The sequence below is a fragment of the Artibeus jamaicensis genome, unplaced genomic scaffold (assembly GCF_021234435.1).
Source record: "Artibeus jamaicensis isolate MK-2021 breed Jamaican fruit bat unplaced genomic scaffold, CSHL_Jam_final contig_519, whole genome shotgun sequence".
NCBI lineage: Eukaryota > Metazoa > Chordata > Mammalia > Chiroptera > Phyllostomidae > Artibeus > Artibeus jamaicensis.
The window spans coordinates 23847346-23866167 of NW_026521871.1; the positions used below are offsets into that span (position 1 = coordinate 23847346).

The following is an 18822-nucleotide window of genomic DNA, read 5'->3' on the forward strand; positions in this document are numbered from 1 at the left end:
TGCAAAGAAGGTCCCGGGTTCCCATGACATAACTCTCCATGTTACCCCTGGAACTGCAGAATTATAGTGAAGGCCACCACAGCAAGAGGAAGAGAAAGGAAGTAAATTCATCCCTCCTGTTGGCCACTGTATTCGTTACCTACTGCCGCATAACAAGTTACCCCCAAACTTAGCAGGTTAAAATGCATATTTATGATCTCATTCTTTCTGTAGGTCAGAAATATAGATGTGGGTTAACTCTGTCTTCTGACAGAGTCTTTTACAAGACACAGGCTGCAGTCCCATCTGAAGACCCGTCTGGGGAGGGTCCACTGCCTTGCTCACTCGCATGGTCATTGGCAGGGTTCAGCTCCTCGCCCCGTGGTCTCCCCACATGGTTGCCTTGTGAGGCAACTCACAAGAGGGCAGCTGACTTTCAGAATGGGCAAGTGAGAAAGCAGAAGAAGGAAGCCTGTGTCTTTTTGGAACTTCTCTCAGAAGTAGAACTCCATTCCTTTGCTGTATGCTGTTCGTTAGAAGCAAGTTACAAGTCTAGCCCACTCTGAAGGTGAGGGAACAGCAGGTGAACACTGGCAGGTGCAAGTCACTGGGGGCCATTTTGAAAGCTGCCAACCACAAGCACACTGCCACCTCTTTTCTCCTTCTCCTCTCCCTTGTCATGTAGCAGAAGCATCACCATTGTCCTTATCATCACCACAGCCACCATGATTATTGATCGAACATTCCTTATGTACCAGACACTTTTCCACATGTAGCTCATTTACCCGCACAACAACCATGTAAGAGTAAGTAATATCCCCATCTTGACTGTTGGGAAGCTGAAGCTCAGAGAGGGACTGCGATTTGCTCTACATCACACAGCCAGGCAGAGGAAGAACTAGGAGTCCCTCCAAGGCCTGGCTGCAGTGCAGCTCCTCACCGCTGCTCCAGGAGGCGGCACCTCAGAGGCGGGAGAGCCTCGTCTGCCAGCCCGCCCTGCAGCCCAGGCTGCTGTCTGCTTTCCGGTAAGCTCACCAGCACCAAGAGCCACAGAGCACACAGACAAGTGGGATAGGCCCCCTCAAAATGTCTGGGCCCCACATAGAGGATAATCAGAAAAGATTTGTGAATTAGATAATAACCTTGTAAAAGTATCAATTTCCTGATTGTAATCTGCTCTGCCATTACATAAAAAAGGTCTTTGTTCTTAGAAAACCTCTAAAGTATTTAGAGGTTAAGAGGTGTTAAGTCTATGACTTTCAAACATTTCAGAAGAAAATAATTTGTAGGTAGACACAGGTGCGTGTGTGTGTGTGTGTGTGTGTGTGTGTATGTGTGTGTGTGTGTGGGGAGAGAGAGAGAGAATGATAAAGCAAGTGTGGTGAAATGTTAGCATTTGGGGAATCTGGGTAAAGGGTATATAGGAATTCTTTGCATGAGTTTTGCAGTTTTTCTTGGTAAGTCATAAATTGCTTTAAAATGGTCTTTTTAAAGTACTGGTGTCCTCTGGGACCTGAGTTCTACTTGGATTATCAAAGATGATGTTATGTGGGTTCTTATATACCTCCTTTTGACCCCAAGGAGACCCATCAGAGACCAGCGAGAGTACTTATGGGCAGAGCTTGGTCTCTGAGGTCAGGCTGCAGGGTTTCAGCCCTGGCCCTGTGGCTTCTAAGGCCCCTGAGGTGTACAAGTAACCATTCAGGTTGTCGGAAGGGTTTGGTGAGACAAGGGATATACTTTGTCATGGTGCCTACCATAGTTCTCGGCCCATGGCAACCCCTGCACACATGTCATTGTCATTATTACTGCCTCAGTCATCTAACAAGTGAGAAGTAATGTCCTGTGTGTGGCTTAGAGACAGTGGTCTCGACAGTTGTCTTAGTGCCAACTCCCTGACATGAGTTTTTGTCCCCATAAGGCAGAGTGGCCACGGCAGCAGGTGTGAACGCGCCTGACAAGATGAAGAGCCGCATCCCTGTGGTGCTCCTGGCCTGTGGTTCCTTCAACCCCATCACCAACATGCACCTGCGTTTGTTTGAGGTGGCCAGAGACCACCTGCACCAAACAGGTCAGTTGGGGCCACGCCCAGTGGAAGAACTGGTGGGCAGGGCCTCGTGGGGCTTTGCTGGCTGCTCTCAGCAACATCACTACTAAAACTACTCAGTTTCTTCACTCACCAGATGACTGGTGGCATACATTTCTTCCATCATAATCTGAGGGCTAACGGCCCTGAGCCATGTGACAAGTACCAGTCATATCCCTGGTCATAGAGTGGAATCCTCCCCGGGATGCCCCTGGGCCCCTGCCCGCCCCATGCTGCCCGTGAATGCTAGACACTGAGCACTTCACAGAACCTGTGTCTGTGAGGGCGTCCTTCCCAGTGCTCCCAGAAAGCACTTACCTGCACAGATGAAGAGGTAGCCCGTGCCCTTGAGAACCTCTGCTACTCTTCAGTGGGTAAGCAAACGTTCTTGAACCTTGAACAGTTAACCCTTGAACAATGCAGGGGTTAGGGCCACTGACCCCCTGCACAGTTGAAAAGCCACATAAAACTTTCAACTCCCCCAAAACTTAGTTGTACAGAATTCTCATACACTACTGGTAGAAATGTGAATGGTGCAGTGGCTGTGGAAAACAGCTTGGCAATTTATTCCAAAGTAAGTGTTTACCTACCATATGATTCAGCTGCTCCAGGCCTATTTACCCAAGAGGAACTGAAGCATATGCTCCTGCAAAAACTTGAGCATGAACATGCAGAGCAGCTTACATGGTGTTAACCCCAACCTGGAAACAGTCCAAGCATCCATCAGCGTGTGCCTGCAAACACATGGCGTTGAGTCCCTGCAGTGGAGTAGTACTCAGCAATGAAAAAGATGTAACCAGAAACACAGGTGCCTCTCAGTTACGCTGAGTAGGATAATCCAGAATGGAAAAGAGTGCACACTGTATGTATTCCATTTATTGAAAATTCTAGAAATTCTACCTGAAACCTATATAATTTTATTAACCAATATCTCATCCCAGTAAATTCAATAAAGATAGATTGATAGATCGATAGATCGATAGATAGATAGATAGATAGATAGATAGATAGATAGATTCTAGAAATGTCAAACCAATCTACAGCGACAGCAAACAGACCAGTAGTTGGGAGGTCAGGGAGCAGCACGGGCAGGGGGAAGGATGGCAGGGCGGCCCAAGGAAAGTTGGGGGTGATGGGTGGGTTCATTATCTTGATCGTGGGTATATTCATGGGTATATTCATGTGTCAAAACTTACCACATTGTACCTTTTAAATACGTATTGTTTATTGTATGCCAGAGGAATTAGAAACCATAGAATTCAACAGAGATTTAAGAGACATAAACCAAATACCATGCATGGGCCTTATTTGAATCCTGATTCAAGTCAACCATAAAATGGCTAGGGGAGGTCTGAACACTGACTAGATATTAGATGGTATCAAAGAATTAGTGTTTATTTTTTAAGGTCAATAATTTCTGTTGTGTTATCCTTGGTCCAGCAATACCACTTCACAAAATTTATCCTAAAGCAAGTATTTGGAGGGGAAAGAGTATCTCTTTTTGGGGGCAAGAAGGAATACACTCCCTATATATTTTTAAATAGAGTGTGGAATAATGTGTAGCTTTCAGGGTACGTAGCTTCTACTTGGCTTGCTGGGAATATCTGTTGGACTCTGAGCCGCCGAGTGGCTTTTCCTGCCAACTTTGACTCATCAGAAGCGGCTCCGTGGGCAATGTCTTTGCTGTGAGCCTTATTGGGGCAGGGCCCATACCCTGCTTTCTAGAATGTGCTGCTTCACAGATCGCGGCCTGCACACGCTGTGTTGGGGACTTCAGGTGTTTGAGGTTCTTGCGGACTCTGCTTCACCCACATGGTAGGACTCTGGCATGACCCTGTGAGGTGTCAGAAAGTGTTCCTGGTCCCCGGAGGTCATGGTAACCACAGAATGCATGGATATACATTAAATTGTGTATGATTTCTATCGCTGGGGTATTAGTAGGTAAAGGGGCCTTGGTCACAAATGACTTCCAGTACCTTCTTTGCCTATATTTATAGTCCTTCCTCTGCAGAAAGTACTTGGTTATTTTGAAAGTCCAGAATGAATTTTCCTACCTGTGTCTTTGAATGTTGTATGTTGGGTTAACACCTTTCAACACTGCACAGATATTTACTGCATCTTTCCCAGGCCAGGCACTCTTGCTGGAAGTAGAGTTGTTGAAATTGTATTCCATGCCCTGAAGGAGTACACAGTTTTATGGGACTAGAGATGCACAGCAGCAGGTGATTGTGGCACTAGGTGCAAAGGAGGAATGTCTCCCACCTGGCAATAGCGGAAAACTTCTTGGAGGTGACACCCAAGGCTTGGAGAATGTGAAAGACAGTCAGGCACAGTTTGGGGGGGGGGGGCGGGGCAGGGTGCAGAGAAGGGAGCATGGGTTAAGCATGAAGTTGGAGAGAGCCACGTTCCAGCACGTGGGGGAGAGACGAGGCTGGTAGGTAGGGAGGACCAGGTCATGGGAAGGGGGCCTTTTTTGCCACTAGGAGGGGCGTGTGGTATGAGTTTCCCTTCTCTGCACAGTCGAGCATTGTCTCTCCCCCACACACGGCCCCAGTCGCCAACCGCAGCCTCCCATAGCCAGCAGGTCTGTGCACGGAGCCTTAACCCAACCCGCCCCTCTCTAGGGGCAAATATTTAAACAGAGCCGTTCCTCTCCATCAGAATCAGCTCACCGTGAAGGCTGCATGAAAATCTGGCCCCGCAGCTGACTTCCTTTTTCCTTGAAGAAAACTAAAATCTTCCTTCTGTTGGTATATTTTCACTAACAAAAAAAATCATGGTTTGTATTTGGCATTGCATGCATATAAACTGAACTGAACAAGCTAAGGCAATTTGTTCAGTACCTTTAAATAGAAATTAACAGTTTCTTCCTAGTTTGCTGCAGGAGTTCTAATTTCGAACTCTTTCCCCTTTTCTAAGCATCCCTTCTTCAAACTGCAGTTGTCCTTTCTACATTTGTTTCTTACCTTTCCTCCCGGAGCAACAATGAGAGCTTAAAAGCTGACAGAATCCCTATAACATATCACAACTTTTAACTACCTATAGTCCTGTGACAACTTAGATCCGTAGATTTTCATTCATACACTGACAAAGTCGTACCTGCTCAAAAGGTAGAATGTCGAACAAGCTATTTTCTTACCCTCCTGGACCTGAAAGACTGTCTGGGAATAAGACCTGGGCCAGCGGGGGTGAGTGGCGTCTGTGGGTTTTCTGCATTTTTCGGTGCCGTCCGTCCTGCTGCCGAAAGGGCGCTCTCCGAGAGGATTCCCAAAGCTTGGTGGCTGACGTGTGTCGTGGTTGTGGGTGGCTTCAAAAAGTTCATTTGGGGTTTTTATTCTCGATCTGGTTTTTGGCAGAAATGACCCAACCCAACAAATATGATGTGTCAAGAGCATCAGACATACCTAAAGCATTTCATTCAGGATTCGAGCCTGATTTCCTCTAAAGACGTTGGGTGTATTCCCAGTTGTAAGCAGTTGTTTTCCCAACACGTAGTCACAAACTTACTAATGGAGGTCGAATTCAACTTGTATTGTTTTCTTTCATATAAAGGGCTTGTTATTTTTAGTCAATATAATTTGGCCATTGGCCTATATTTTAACAACAGTTTACAAGTATTGCATTTTTTAAATCAAACCTTCTGCCAGTTTAATATTTATTTATTTATTTATTTTAAGATTTTATTTATTTTTAGAGAGAGGGAGAAGGAGGGTAGAAAGAAAGGGAGAGGAATATCAATGTGTGGTTGCCTCTTGCACACCCCCTACTGGGGACCTGGCCCACAAGCCAGGCATGTGCCCTGGCTGGGAATCAAACTGGTGACCCTTTGCTTCGCAGGCCAGCACTCAATCCACTGAGCCACACCAGCCAGGTTTAATTAATATTTATTAATGACAGTGCAGTATCTGTTTGTTTTATGTATCTAACAAGCTCATACCATCCTTACTGTTTGCCAGGTAATGTTCTAAATGCATTACATGAACCCATTTAACCTTCGTAACAATCTGGGAGGTGGGTACTATTACTCTCCCTATTTGTCAGGTGGGGAGGCTGAGGCTCAGAGATTTAGTAACTTGCCTGAGGTTACACAGCCAGGAAGCAGCAGAGACAGTTTGCCCCAGATTCTGTGCTCATAACCACCATGTCATGTTGCCTCTATTCATTCCACAGATTACCTGTTGAGCTGGGAATTCTGCTACATACAAACATAATATGGAGAAAAGTGGTGTCTGTACTCCTGGGGGGGGGGTACCTCAGTCACCTTGGGCACTAAAGTGTAACAAACATACTGTAAACTGAGTGACTTAAAGACAGCAGAAGTTTATCTGTATTGTTCTGAAGGCTGGAAGCCCAGGATCACGGGGCCAGCATGATCAGGCTCTGGTGAGAACTGTCTTCTGGGTGGCAGACTGCCAACTCATTGAATCCTCACACGTGGAACGCAGAGACCAGAATCGGCTTTTTCAGGACTCTCAGAAGGGCACCAATCCCATTCATGAGAGCGTCATCCTCATGACCTCATCTAATCCTAATTGTCTCCTACGGGCCCTGCCTCCTAACACCATCGCACTGTGGCTCTCAACATATGAATTTTGTTAACACAAATATTCAGTCTGTTGTGGGGAGACAGACATTAGTCAAATCCCACATAGAAAAAATTACTCAGGTGACATGTGCCACTGAGGGGAAGTTCCCTTTGCTATCAGTGTGAATGGTGAGGCAATTTGACAAAGGCAGAAAATCCAGGGGAAATGTTTCTGAAAATGTAAGGACTGAGCTGGAGAAGAATAGAATAATCAGGCACTTTTTAGGTTGAAGTGACGTCTAAGGTCAGGGGAGGAAGGGAAAGAGCTTTCTTGGTGGTGGCGGCAGGCGTCTCTCTGCAAGGCCTCCTGAAGGGGCAAGTCCCTGAGACAGAGTTGGTAAGAGCAGAGTCTGGGTGCAGTAGCAGAAAGTAGGGAAACAGTGGGGGCCAGACTGTGGAGTCTGAAAGGCCAAGTAAGGAATGTGGACGTCAGGTGGGAGGGACTCAGTGAAAGTCTTTAACCAAGTGGCCACCGGGTAACTGCTACTAGGTGAGATCTTGACACACAAATCCTCAGAGAACCTCTGGAAAAGCAACTGCTAGAGTGCTCTTAGTGACCTGTACCTGGATAGCTCATACCTCCATCCAGTGCCTGATTGCTGGCTCAGAGTTCAGGTCCTCTTACCAGAGGGAACTGGGCTTGGCCTTGGGGGCAGGTGCACCGCCCCAGACAGCTCCTGCCCGCAGCTTGGCCCAGGGTGTACTTCCCACCTCATTGCTAAGGTGATCTGGTGCAGCCTCATCAGATGCCTGGATAAGGTTCTGACTTACTTGCCTGCTCATCTGGGTCTGGAAACTCTACCGAATAGGGAAATGACTTACTCCCCGTGAACTCCTAGCTCTGAACAGTCATCTTTTTCTAAGTGCTCAGAAACTGTCCATTCCCTGATGTTGCTGTGGTTTGAATTCAGGGCCCCAAACTATAGTCCAGAATTTATCCTTTATGCTTTTCTATGACCAGCTCAACAGATGCCTCCAGAAGGAATAGCACTGGTCTCCTAGACTCGTGGGAAGTGGGCACAGATCTGCTCTGTTCTTCAGTCTTCGTTCCAGCCTAGGCAGGATTGGGAGGCCCGTGCCTGGCAGCCTGCCGGCACGCACACCCACCCCACCCCGGCCAGCCGTGCTCAGCTCTGACACGGTCGCTCTTAGGTCCAGGGAGTCTCCATTTCTGCTGCTCTCCCTTGGGTGTCACAACCCGCAAGAGAAAGGGTTGCAGAATAGCAAACCGTAGAGGAGATGCACTCCCCTCCCCGGGCCATGGGGTCACAAAAAGAACACTGGCTTTGAAGTTAACCTTCTTGTCAGACACACTCACTAGTCCATGATCTAAGCAATTTACTTCACTCTTCCAGCCCAAGTTTCCTCAACCGCAATATGGGAGAATAAAGTCTCCTAACCTTATAAGGTTATAATAAGGCTTAAATGAAATGATGCACCTAAAGTGTCTAGCCCAGCTGACCTATCCAGTACACATTTGGCCTCTCCACTTGCATCCTGAGCAGGCCCCGACCCAGTGATGGTTTAAAGCAGCTCCCATTGCCATGACAAGACAGGTTCATAGAGTGATCTCATATCTGTGCATGGGAGTGAGGAAGGCACCATGCAGCGTCTCCTGTTTTCTTTAGCCCTTTCTTCATACTTTACAATGTTTCTTCCTGACGATCCTGCCCCACATGTTTGTGGCATCCCAGATTAAATTGCATCGTAAAGATAACAACCCAGTTGAAAGCTTTGTCCTCTTTCTCCTCTGGACAACCTTGGGGAAGGGAAAGGTATCCATTTTATGGCTCCCAGGTTTTCCTCTCAGCAACTTGCACTTTAAATGCAAGCATATTTATTGCAACATCATTTACATCAGCAGTTTTCTGTGTTACATAAAAACACCTTATCGGTGTCCAGTATGTTTCACATGACTGTTGCTATCCCTGTGGTTTTCATTTTGATTCTCTAATATACAGTGAATATAGAGAGAATTAAATGCATCGCGATCAGATGGTGCTGTGTAATCTGAGATAAGGGGAAAATTAAGCTGTAATATTCTATTTAAGGCAGGGACAGCTCCAGTTCTGGGTCTTCTGGGCTTTAGGAGATACCCGGAGAACAAGAGTAAATATTATATAATCCCAGCATGTCGCTTTAATCTTGGGCTCACATGAATGTTTATTAATCAGATAAAGTGATTTTAATATCTATTCATGGGCATCCAGTTCTTCATCCAGCCTGGTCTGAAAAATTGTTCATTTGCACGTTTCCAATTTAAAACTTTTTTCTGCAGGAGATAGATTTAAGAATGTTGGATTACTCCAGCAATTATGGTATTTGGAACCAAGATAAGTTTTTCCTTATCATATGAGGCTCTAAGTGTCTCTGGCTACAGGAATGTTAACACTCCAGATTCTTTCAAAAGGAGGCGCTGTTCTGACTTAATAACAAATCAGCCTTTTTTGTATCCTTATATGTCTACCTTGGGATGTGGCTTAGATGAAACGGATCCTGGACAGGTGCCTGAGGGGACAGCTTCCACGGCATTACTTTTGCACCACGTTTGACTAGGCTGGGTTAGAGGTCAACAGCATTTAACTGATGAGCGACCTTTATAACGAAGCCTGCAGACATTTCAGGAACCTGCGTTCTGGTTCTCCCTCTGCATCAGCACCGCTCGTTTATGCAGTGCTCTGGAAAGTGGGGACCATGACTCACGTCCCTGTAAACTGCAACATGCCGCCCACCTGTTCCCATTCTCTCACCCCTTTCTCCTTTCCCCCAGCCAAAGGTACAAATACCACAAATCAAGGCTTTTGGTTTAATTTTCTTTATCATTTAGTTTTACTTTATCTCATTCCTCAAAAAGAGCTGAAGTTGCAAGCTATGTGTCCAGCAAAGAACTAGGATCTACAATATATAAAGAAATCTCAAAACTTAATGAAAACGCAAACAGTTCAATTAGAAAAGAGGAAAAAGACACCACCAAGGGACACTTCGCCGAAGAGGACTTACAGATGGCAGAGAAATACATGAGAGGATATTTAACAACACTCGCCATTAGGGAAGTGCAGCTCTAAACCACAAGCAGGTGTCACTACTTACCTATCGAAATGACAAAAGTGAAAAACAATGACAACAGTGAATGCTGGAAAGGGTGCGGAGAAACTGGGCTGCTCCTAATTGTGGGTGGGAGCATGAAATGGCACGGCGGCTCTGGGAAACCGTTTGGCAGGTCCTCGTAAAATGAAATATGTAAAATAAAACCACATCTGACCCAGCAATTATACTCTTGGGCATTTATCCCAGAGAAATGAAAGCTTATGTTCACACAGAAACCTGTGCAAAATGTTCATTACAGCTTCGGTTATAATGACTGAAAACTGAAAGTAATCCAGATGCCCTCCAAGGGCTGAGGAGTTAGACTGTGATTCATCCAAAGCACAGAACCGGACTCAGTAATAGAAAGAAACAAACCGCACCTGACGGCTTTGATGAATCTGAGGAAATAATGCTGAGTAAAAAAACCCAATCTTAGAAGTTTCCATATTGTATGATTCCATTTACATAACACTCTTGCAATGATAAAATTATGTAAATGAGAGCAGATTAGTGCTTGATGTGGGTGGGGATAGAGGCTCTGGGGGAGGGGCAGAATCAGGAGGGGAGTGGGCGTGGCTATGAAAGTTTGCCAGCAGGGCCCTTGGGGTGAGCGAACTGTTGCGGAGCTCTGCTGTGGCGGCGGAGACATGCAACCTGTGAATGTGGTGAAAGCTCGTAGAACCGAATACGCACACTTGGGGGAGAGAGTGTGAAACCTGAATGAGCTCGGGGGATGGGGTCAGTCTCCGAGTCCCATTCGTGCTGTCACAGTGTAATACCAACACATGTTACCACTGGGGAAACGGGGCAAAGGGCACAGAGACACAGCCGTGTTCTTTCTTACAACCTCATGGATCTCTGTAATTATCTCAGAATAATAGGTTTAATCAAAAATGCAAAAAATGGAAACAACATAGTTGATCAGTCTAAGGATGAAAGGGTGACGTGAGGAAGTGACTCATGCACCGGACCACTTCCGTGCCAGAAGTTGTCGAATACAGTCGTGTCCAGTACTCATGTTCCCATTACACAGATATAAGCACTGGAGGCCTGGAGGGGTGGTGTGTTTTGCATGAGATCTCCCCAGCAAGTAAAAGACAAAGCCCCAGTCTCTTAGAACGCAAAGCCAGTACTCATCATTGTGCCGCAGGGACCCCCATCTCCTGAGCAGGCTGTCTGTCCCTGCATGTTGTCTCTGCCTGGCACTGCTGCCTCAACAACCAGCCAGGCCGAGCGTCCCATTCCCAAAGAGACAGCTCCAGAGTTAATATGTCGGGACTTGCCACCATCTCTGTCTTCCAAATGGGAAGCAAAGATCATTCAGAGTTAGGCACCAGCATTTGGCATCTTTTAAAGCAGGTCATAAAAAGAACTCATGCAGTGAGCATTCAGAAAACCCAGACCAACACCAGATAAAATAGTGAGGTAACATTCCCAACAGCACAATGGGCATTGGTGAAAAATTGAAAAGATGTGAGAGTATAAATATTTCTGAAGGTGAGGTTCTAGAGAAAGACTTACACCTTGGGGAGATTTATGACTTACTGATAATTATAGGGAAAATAAACCTTAGGAGAACAAAATAATTTAAGAGTAGGTTTTGAAAACTAGTGAGATTGGTTACTTCTAGGGGGAGGATGGAAACAGCAGAAAGAATGGGGGATGGGAATAAAGAGGGTGGAAGCCAGAGTGAGAGGGGAGAGGCCCTACTCTGAGTGTATCTCTTTCTGTAGTCTGACCCTTAGAACTGTGGAATCACATACCCCAAAACTAGACGTACAATTAGACCAGGATGTGAAGGGAACCTGAGGTGACACACAGACAGTAGCAAGAGCTTAACTGTATTACAAGTGAATACATAGCCACACTGAAGGCAGTGGGGAAGAAAAGAACCAACCTCAGCCACTTGGAAAGCAGCATTATGACTGGATACCACAGGAGTAAAGACAGTAAGAGGTGTATGTTATTCTCTAGTTAGAAAATTTGCTTTCCACAGGAGTGTGGGTGAGCAATTTGAAACCACCTTTTGAAAATAAAAGCAGTGAGCAAAAGGGCAAATCTCTGTGGATGGCAGAGCCAGGTCTGGCATTGTGGAAGGAAGGAGTGACAAGTGAGGGAAGGAGGGGAGGCTGGGATTAACTGCATGGTGTTTGAGGATGAACTCATGGTTTTTAATATATGTGCGGATGGATAGCTATAGGAATAAATACAGAAAGGTGTATGTATACCTGCATACGTATATGTATAATATGTGTACATATACATATATGATTGTATGTATAATATAAAATATAATTTCCTATCTCTGCCTTCTAAGAGGTGCCTAGAAATCACGGAACCGCAACCGAAATGAGCATAACTAGCCCTCTTGGTTTCTAAATGCCATTTTCCAATAAAAGAAACCAGGACTTTTTGGAGAAATGGTTGATTTGGCTGGGGAGTGGGGGAGTGGGGAGTACATGATGAGCCCGCATATCTTGTGGTGCCAAAGAGCACGGATGAGCTTAATAAATATAGGAGCATGTGAAAAAGACATAGGAGCCAATTTAAAGAAGCGTCCATTGGGCAAATCAGGGATAATTTAAGGAACAAAATAAATGGTACTGGATTGTATTCCGTAGAATAAAATAAATATCCATTAGTCCATATTGATAAAAGTAAATGACTGAATGAATAAAAAGTGCAAGAGAAAGGACAGTTCTTCCTCACCGTGGAATTCTAACTTTGTACCATGGAAGCAGTGTTGGAAACAGAAAATCGCCATTTGGCAAACAGCATAGTAATGACTTTTACACACCAGAATCATCAGTGGATATTAAATTAGTGGCAGAAGTATGATGGGAACAGGATATTTGCATAGTTTCAAAGTATTTTCCCGTAGATACTTATTAATTACAAATAACAGGGGAGAAGTGGCACCTTCACAGCAGAGAAATCTGGCAGGCACCGCCTCAACCAGGTACCAGCGTCCATGTCACCGGAATCAAGACAAACCAGCATCGTGTGCCCTGGGATGTGAGGCACTGAGAAGGGCCCAGCAGCATTTCCGAGGTGGTCCTGCCTGAGGTACATGAAGCTCAATCTGATAAATTGTGAGAAAACATCAGACAAACCAAATTTGGGGACATTCTCCAAAATAACTTCTCTAACATGGCAAGGTGAGAGAGACCGAGGGACTGTCCTGGATTAGAGGGCATAGGACAGTCACCAACCATACAGTGTGAGATTCTGGGCTGGACCCTAGGCCAGGAAAGGCCACTGGGGGGCAGCAGATCGGCGACTGCCTGTTTCCGGGGTGGACCGTGGAGAGAGCTGTACGGCTGCAGATAACCCGCAAGGGCACAAAGCACGTGAGGGGTTGTGGGAACGCTCTGCGACCGTAGGTCTAAAATGATCTCAGAATAAAAAGTTAAAGTGTAAAATTATAAAGGAAGCCAAAAATTCTGTTCAAATCATTAACTAAATAGCTAAACAAATTTTTTACATATTTTTAAAAGAGCATTTATCACATGAAACCAAAATAATAGTAATAACATTACATTCCAATGGCTCCTTTATAGTTTACAAAATGATTTTACATATATTCTGTTATTTAATCCCCAGAACAGCCCCATGAGGTGGCATTATTTTCCCTCCACTTTAGAGATGTAGAATCTTCATCTAGGAGGTGGCGAAAATAAGGACAAAACACATAAACAGACAGAACTGTGTGGGGGTGGGGCTCTGCCCACAGGGCCCCCCCAGCACCATGGATGAGAATAAGTCTACCCAGACATGATCTGCTTGGGGAGGAAAGGTGGCCGATCCCTCAAAGGAGAAGGACCAAGAGCCTTTTCCTCAATGGGCTTTTATTGGGTTTTACACAAGAATACAGGTAAGGATCAAACAATAGATAGCATTTAAAGAACTGTGGGGGCTTATTCTCAGTCAGGGTCAGACAGCTAAAGAGCAATAAAACTTTGAGGAACAAACTTCTTGCTTGGATGCTTACCATTTAAATGAGAGCATTCTAAACAAAGCAGGTTTCACAGGATTTTACATATTCTTTCTTAGGCCTGATCGACCTGGGGAGCCTGCCCTTTCCAGCACAGGGCTGCACTGCCCGCTGTCATTGTTTTAGGCTTAAATCAGGCAGGGGAAGTAAGGCAGCCAAGATATTAGGAGACTTCTTGCAGAGAGAATGAGCACTCAGGCTTTGTCAAAGACGAGGGGCGAGGGTCCATCACCCCCTTTCTCCATAGCCCCCCAGTCCTTCCCTGGGGCCTCCACATGATCGTGCCTGTCTTAGGTCATCCCCCCCTTGTGGGGTTCTTACCTGTCATTGGCTAACTGACCAAGCATTGGGGACCAGTTATGGATGAAGTAAAAGGAGCAGAAGCAGCGCTCCTACCAGGGAGATAAGCTTTGTCTCCTTAGTGGCTTATGGTCTGAAGGTCGTTCACTCAGCCTTAGCCATGGGTGGGTTACAGCTTCTGAAACCAGGCAGGGTGGTTCCCAACAAGCACTTCAGGGCCAGACAAACGGACCTGTGTTCAACCCAGTGCTGCCATTTCCAGCCCAGGCCACCTGGGCCGAGCCAGTTAAGAAGCTTTAGGGGAGTGACTGAGCCCGGCACATCCTGGGCATTTTAAGGAGAGAACGACGAAGTCGTTGATGGTGATGGGATTTGAGAGCTGATGGCACCGGAAGTTTGGCGCAGCGACCTCCCCCAGGACAGGAGTCAGACATCCCTGACGACAGTCTAGCCCCACGGTGGATGCTCAGACTGGGGCACAGCTTAACATTATTTGAGGGAGTCTGTGTTCTAAGACAAAAATCTTTCTGTGCATGTCTGCATGTGTGTAATATATAGATACATTTACATTTATTTGTATATGGTTGAGTTAACAGTGTATTTGCAAAGTGGTTGCTAATGTGAAGATGTCTGAGGAATGCACTGAGATGAGGAGGAAGGATGGACAATCACCTGACAGGCACCCTCTGCACCACCCTCTGAATCATCCCTGATCTGTCTCTAGTGCTCTTGCCAGCGGTGCAGCGCTTGGAAAACTAACAGCTGTTTAAACCTAGGATATCTTTTCCTGAGGCCCACTCCGGACTTCAACGCGCAGGATAAGCTTTGGAATGAGGAGCAGGAGGCTGCCATGGCCTTGCCCAGCGCCCCGCACCCCACTGCGTACTTGTTTGAATTTGTGAGAACGTTGCCTAGAGAATAGTCACTGCTCTATCATCCTATTTTATGCCAAATTGGTTTTGCACTTGGTGGGCTCTCATGTCTCTTTTTTCCCCATAGATTTCAGTGGACTTCATCTCTCCTGAGGTGAGGCTCAAGAAGTAGCACCTGAGACAAATCGCACATAACCAAGAACGCCCTTGACTGTTCCTTAAATCACCCCCGTCCAGCTGTCGTTTCTACCCTGCATGTGTGTGTAGACAATGCACAGACAGTGTATTAACAACACAGAGTTCTGGTTACGATCATGCACACTGGGATCAGACTACCGGTACCTAGGTCCACACCCCACTAATACACTTAATTCACTTTGAAGCCTTAGGGCAGTTCCTTACACTCACTGCTGCTTCTCAGTTTGTTCATCAGGAAAGCGGAATAGCAACTGCATTTCTTTCATAGAGGACTTGTAAGGATTCCAGAGAATATGTATATGTAAAGGCTTTAGCACAGGTCCCAACACTTGGTTAGCTCTCAGTACATGCCGGTCATCATGTATTATTATTAATGTACAATATATACAGCAAGCCACGCATAAAATTTAACTTTAGTTACATAAGCTGGAGCATCTAGTAGAGTAAGTGCTTTCCTGCTGCACCCGCCTAGACCTGCTCCGCCAGCAGTGACCAGCTTCACTTGGTGCTGGGTTTAAAGCCCCGCCACGGCTGCTGCATGGTTAGCACGAGGCACTGCTCCCTGGCCACTAGATGAAGTCTCGTTCCCACATTTCTGAAAGCAGGTCGGGGCTGAATCTTCCCATCAGATAAACGGATGGGTTAGCCCTGTGTGACATTTTTCACTCTTGTCACAGAGGTAATGGGGCTCCTGTCCTGGATCTGAGGTCCTGTTTAGACTCTAAACTTTAGATCCCAAGATTCTGCTGTGACTCCATGTCTGGTTCCCCCTGGTGGTTGCTAGGATGCCACAGTCACTGGGGATGAACATGCTCAACGGTACCCAGCTCGCAACCCTTCAGTGCAACCTGGAACCACCACTCTGCTTTCTCTCTCCAGTCTGGACATCGGGAGGATTGTGGCAACAGCAGGATCAGTGGTGGTGACGGTTGCACTAGTGACGATGGTGGCCACGTAAATCACAGTGTAGGAATGGCAGTGGTGTTGGTTGCTCACAGTGTGCGGATGGGGATGGCAGGGCCCTGGTCCCTGTGCGATGGTATGGCACTATCCGAGTGACAGTGGTGGAGGGGTCCTGATGTTGGCCAGCAGTGCCGTTTGTATTTGATAACGGTGACAGTGTTAGTGATGACAGGTAGGATGTGATTCCCATAATTTAGATCAGCACTTAACCCTGGATGTCAAGGGTTTGTATTTGAGGAAGCTGGCCTCATGTGACCTAATACACACCCACAGCTAGAAAACACTTTCGCAGGCCTGACTCTTACAACCAATGCAGCTGAGTGAAAGCTGCATGACTCCCCCTGAAATAAATGGCCAGTGGGGTTAACTGAGTATTTTACAACCTGTGATCTTCTGAATACTCATCCAGCAGAATGCCCCATGAAAGCTAGATGAGATTGGTAAACCTTGAGATTTCTGTCTCCTTCTTGTAGAGTTACCATGCACACCCACATGTTAGGGGCTCTCAAAGGGTCTGCCATCTGCAGGAAAAACCTTTCACTTGGCCTGCCGTAGAGTTTGTTAAGCTTATTGGATCACTGAACCCTCTTTAGGGGAGTTGGCAGGTACCTACTTATTATTATACAGAAACACTAATCTAAGCAACACTTGAAATGAAAAAAAAAAACAAAACCCAGAACTTTTAAGAAAAATGATCCCCACTGGAGGGACTAATTCTTTAGTGCTTGGAAAGAATGGTTAGCTTTAGGTTAGCTTTGTTTTGCAATTGGAGATGATCATCTATCATTTACATAATCAGAATTGACTATTAAATACATCAGACATGTAAATTAAGGATATTGTTAGAAACACACCACAAAAATGAAATTTCATTAAGCTCCATAAAACATTCACAACCTAAGAAACCCATCCCCTTTTTTAAAAACTAAAAATATTTTTACTGAGATATAGTTGACTTTATTCTTTTATTCCATACTCATAAAATTGGTTATCGGGTCATTACAGAAAAGTGGGCCTTGTTTATAGCCCAGGGCAGGGTTAATAAAGGAACCTCGGATAACAGAAGGGAAGTGGTCCCTCTCCAGTCAGTGCTGACCCATGGTTCTCCACTGACCTGTAAGAATCCCATCTCCCTGGGGTGCTTGGGAAAAATTATAGTGTATGTGCCTCACTGCCAAGAATTGTTAACGATGACATCAGTGCAGACCTCACTTGAAGAAGTACCAGAAAGTACTGACGTGAAAGCATTGTTCTCCTCTTTCTCATTGTTCCCACCGTCAGTCTTGGGGAGAATTCCAGTTGCGGGCTCCTGGGCCCTGCAACAGTGTCAGGAGCTGCTGGGGTGGTGCAGGTGGGCTAGGGGGCTGCTCCGGTCTCTTCCCGAATGCCAGGCCTGTTCACCTCAAGGGTAGCGTCCCCATCCCTACCAGACGTGCTTACCAAGTTAGGGAAACGGATTCCTGAGATTCCTGCAGTGGCCCCTTCTTATTCACTGAGCCATCATTAGTCTTAACACGAATAACAGGAAAAAAAAAAGCAGCTAAGCAGTTTAAATTTTATCCATAAAATTAAGCCCTGTGTTTCACCACTGCATTTAACTCCATGACCTATTTTATTGAATCCCTTAGCAGATCTTGGACAGTTTCCTTGAGTGTAAATTACCATGAAGGTAAATTGAAAAAGTATCAAGAAATGGGCAAGGATATTAGTGCAGAATCAAGGAGTCATCAAGCTTCAGTTGTTCTGAAGATTTAAAAAAAAAAAAAAAGAAAGTCTTTTCAATACAGTTAAAGTGGAAAGAATTGATTTGATTAACAAGATTTCACCTTTCTCAGGTCACTCCCTGCCTTCTGCATTGTAATATGACTCAGTTTTAGATGTTTCCTGTTCCAGAAAATCTGCTCGACCTGTTCAGAGCCTCTTCTGGGCTCCCCTGTACCTTTGCCTGCACTGACCACCCGTAGTGACTGTCCTTCTCTCCCAGGATGGAGACCCCATGAGGGCAGGGCTCCCACTTTATTGCAGAATTCACAGTGCTGGTGCACTGCCTGCCTTAGAGTACATGCCAAGCTGCCAGTTAAATAAACGAGTGTGGCCCCCTCTTGCCTTAAAAAGAAGAGAAATGCTGTGTTTGGTGCAATCAACAGAGAAGCAGGGGTATATTCAACGGATATTTCTGATGTGCTCTCCAGCCAGGCGTTGGCCTGAGCTGGTCACTGTCTCCTGCATTAGCTCATTGAAGTCAATTGAAGAGACTGGGGAACAGAGGTTAGGTAGTTTCCCCCAAGTCACACAGCTCATAAGCAGCAGAGCTGAGCCTCTTGCTCAGGTGCACCTCTGCCTGCTCTCTTAAGTGTCTGCCACTACAAAGCCTGTCTTTTTATTTTTTAATTGATTTGAGAGAGAGAGGGAGGGAGGGAGAGAAAGAAACATCAATCTGTGGTTCCACCCACTCATGCATTCATTGGTTGATTCTGGTATGTGCCCTGAAGGGGAATCAAACCTGCGGCCTTGGCGCATCAGATGGTCTGACCAGCAGAGCTTACCCAGCAAAGGCAAAGCCTATTTGAAATGACAACTGAAATGAGGGCTTGCCCAGATCTAGTTATTCATTCATGAGAAATAATACTGCCTTGCATAGATTCCACGCAAACGGAGGTGGCCCAAAGCAGTGTTTCAGGCTGCTTTCCTGTGACTCAATCAGCAGACCTCATACCAACTCAGGACTGTCTGATTACAATCTGCCTCTCCACCACCA

At 45.9% G+C, this 18822-nt stretch overlaps 1 protein-coding gene across 6 annotated transcripts in view; it reads left to right on the forward strand.

Annotated features, from left to right (window-relative positions):
* Positions 1 to 18822, forward strand: part of NMNAT3 (nicotinamide nucleotide adenylyltransferase 3) — a 98325-nt gene that overhangs the window by 45373 nt on the left and 34130 nt on the right. For 4 of the 6 annotated variants that reach the window (XM_037139402.2, XM_037139406.2, XM_053669588.1 and 1 more), the window contains exon 2: positions 1901 to 2050. In XM_037139402.2, the coding sequence (XP_036995297.2) occupies positions 1942 to 2050 (109 nt within the window). In that variant the 5' untranslated portion in view covers positions 1901 to 1941. The remainder of the gene's footprint in view (positions 1 to 1900; positions 2051 to 18822) is intronic. The other 2 variants (XM_037139403.2, XM_053669586.1) reach the window with 1 other exon arrangement.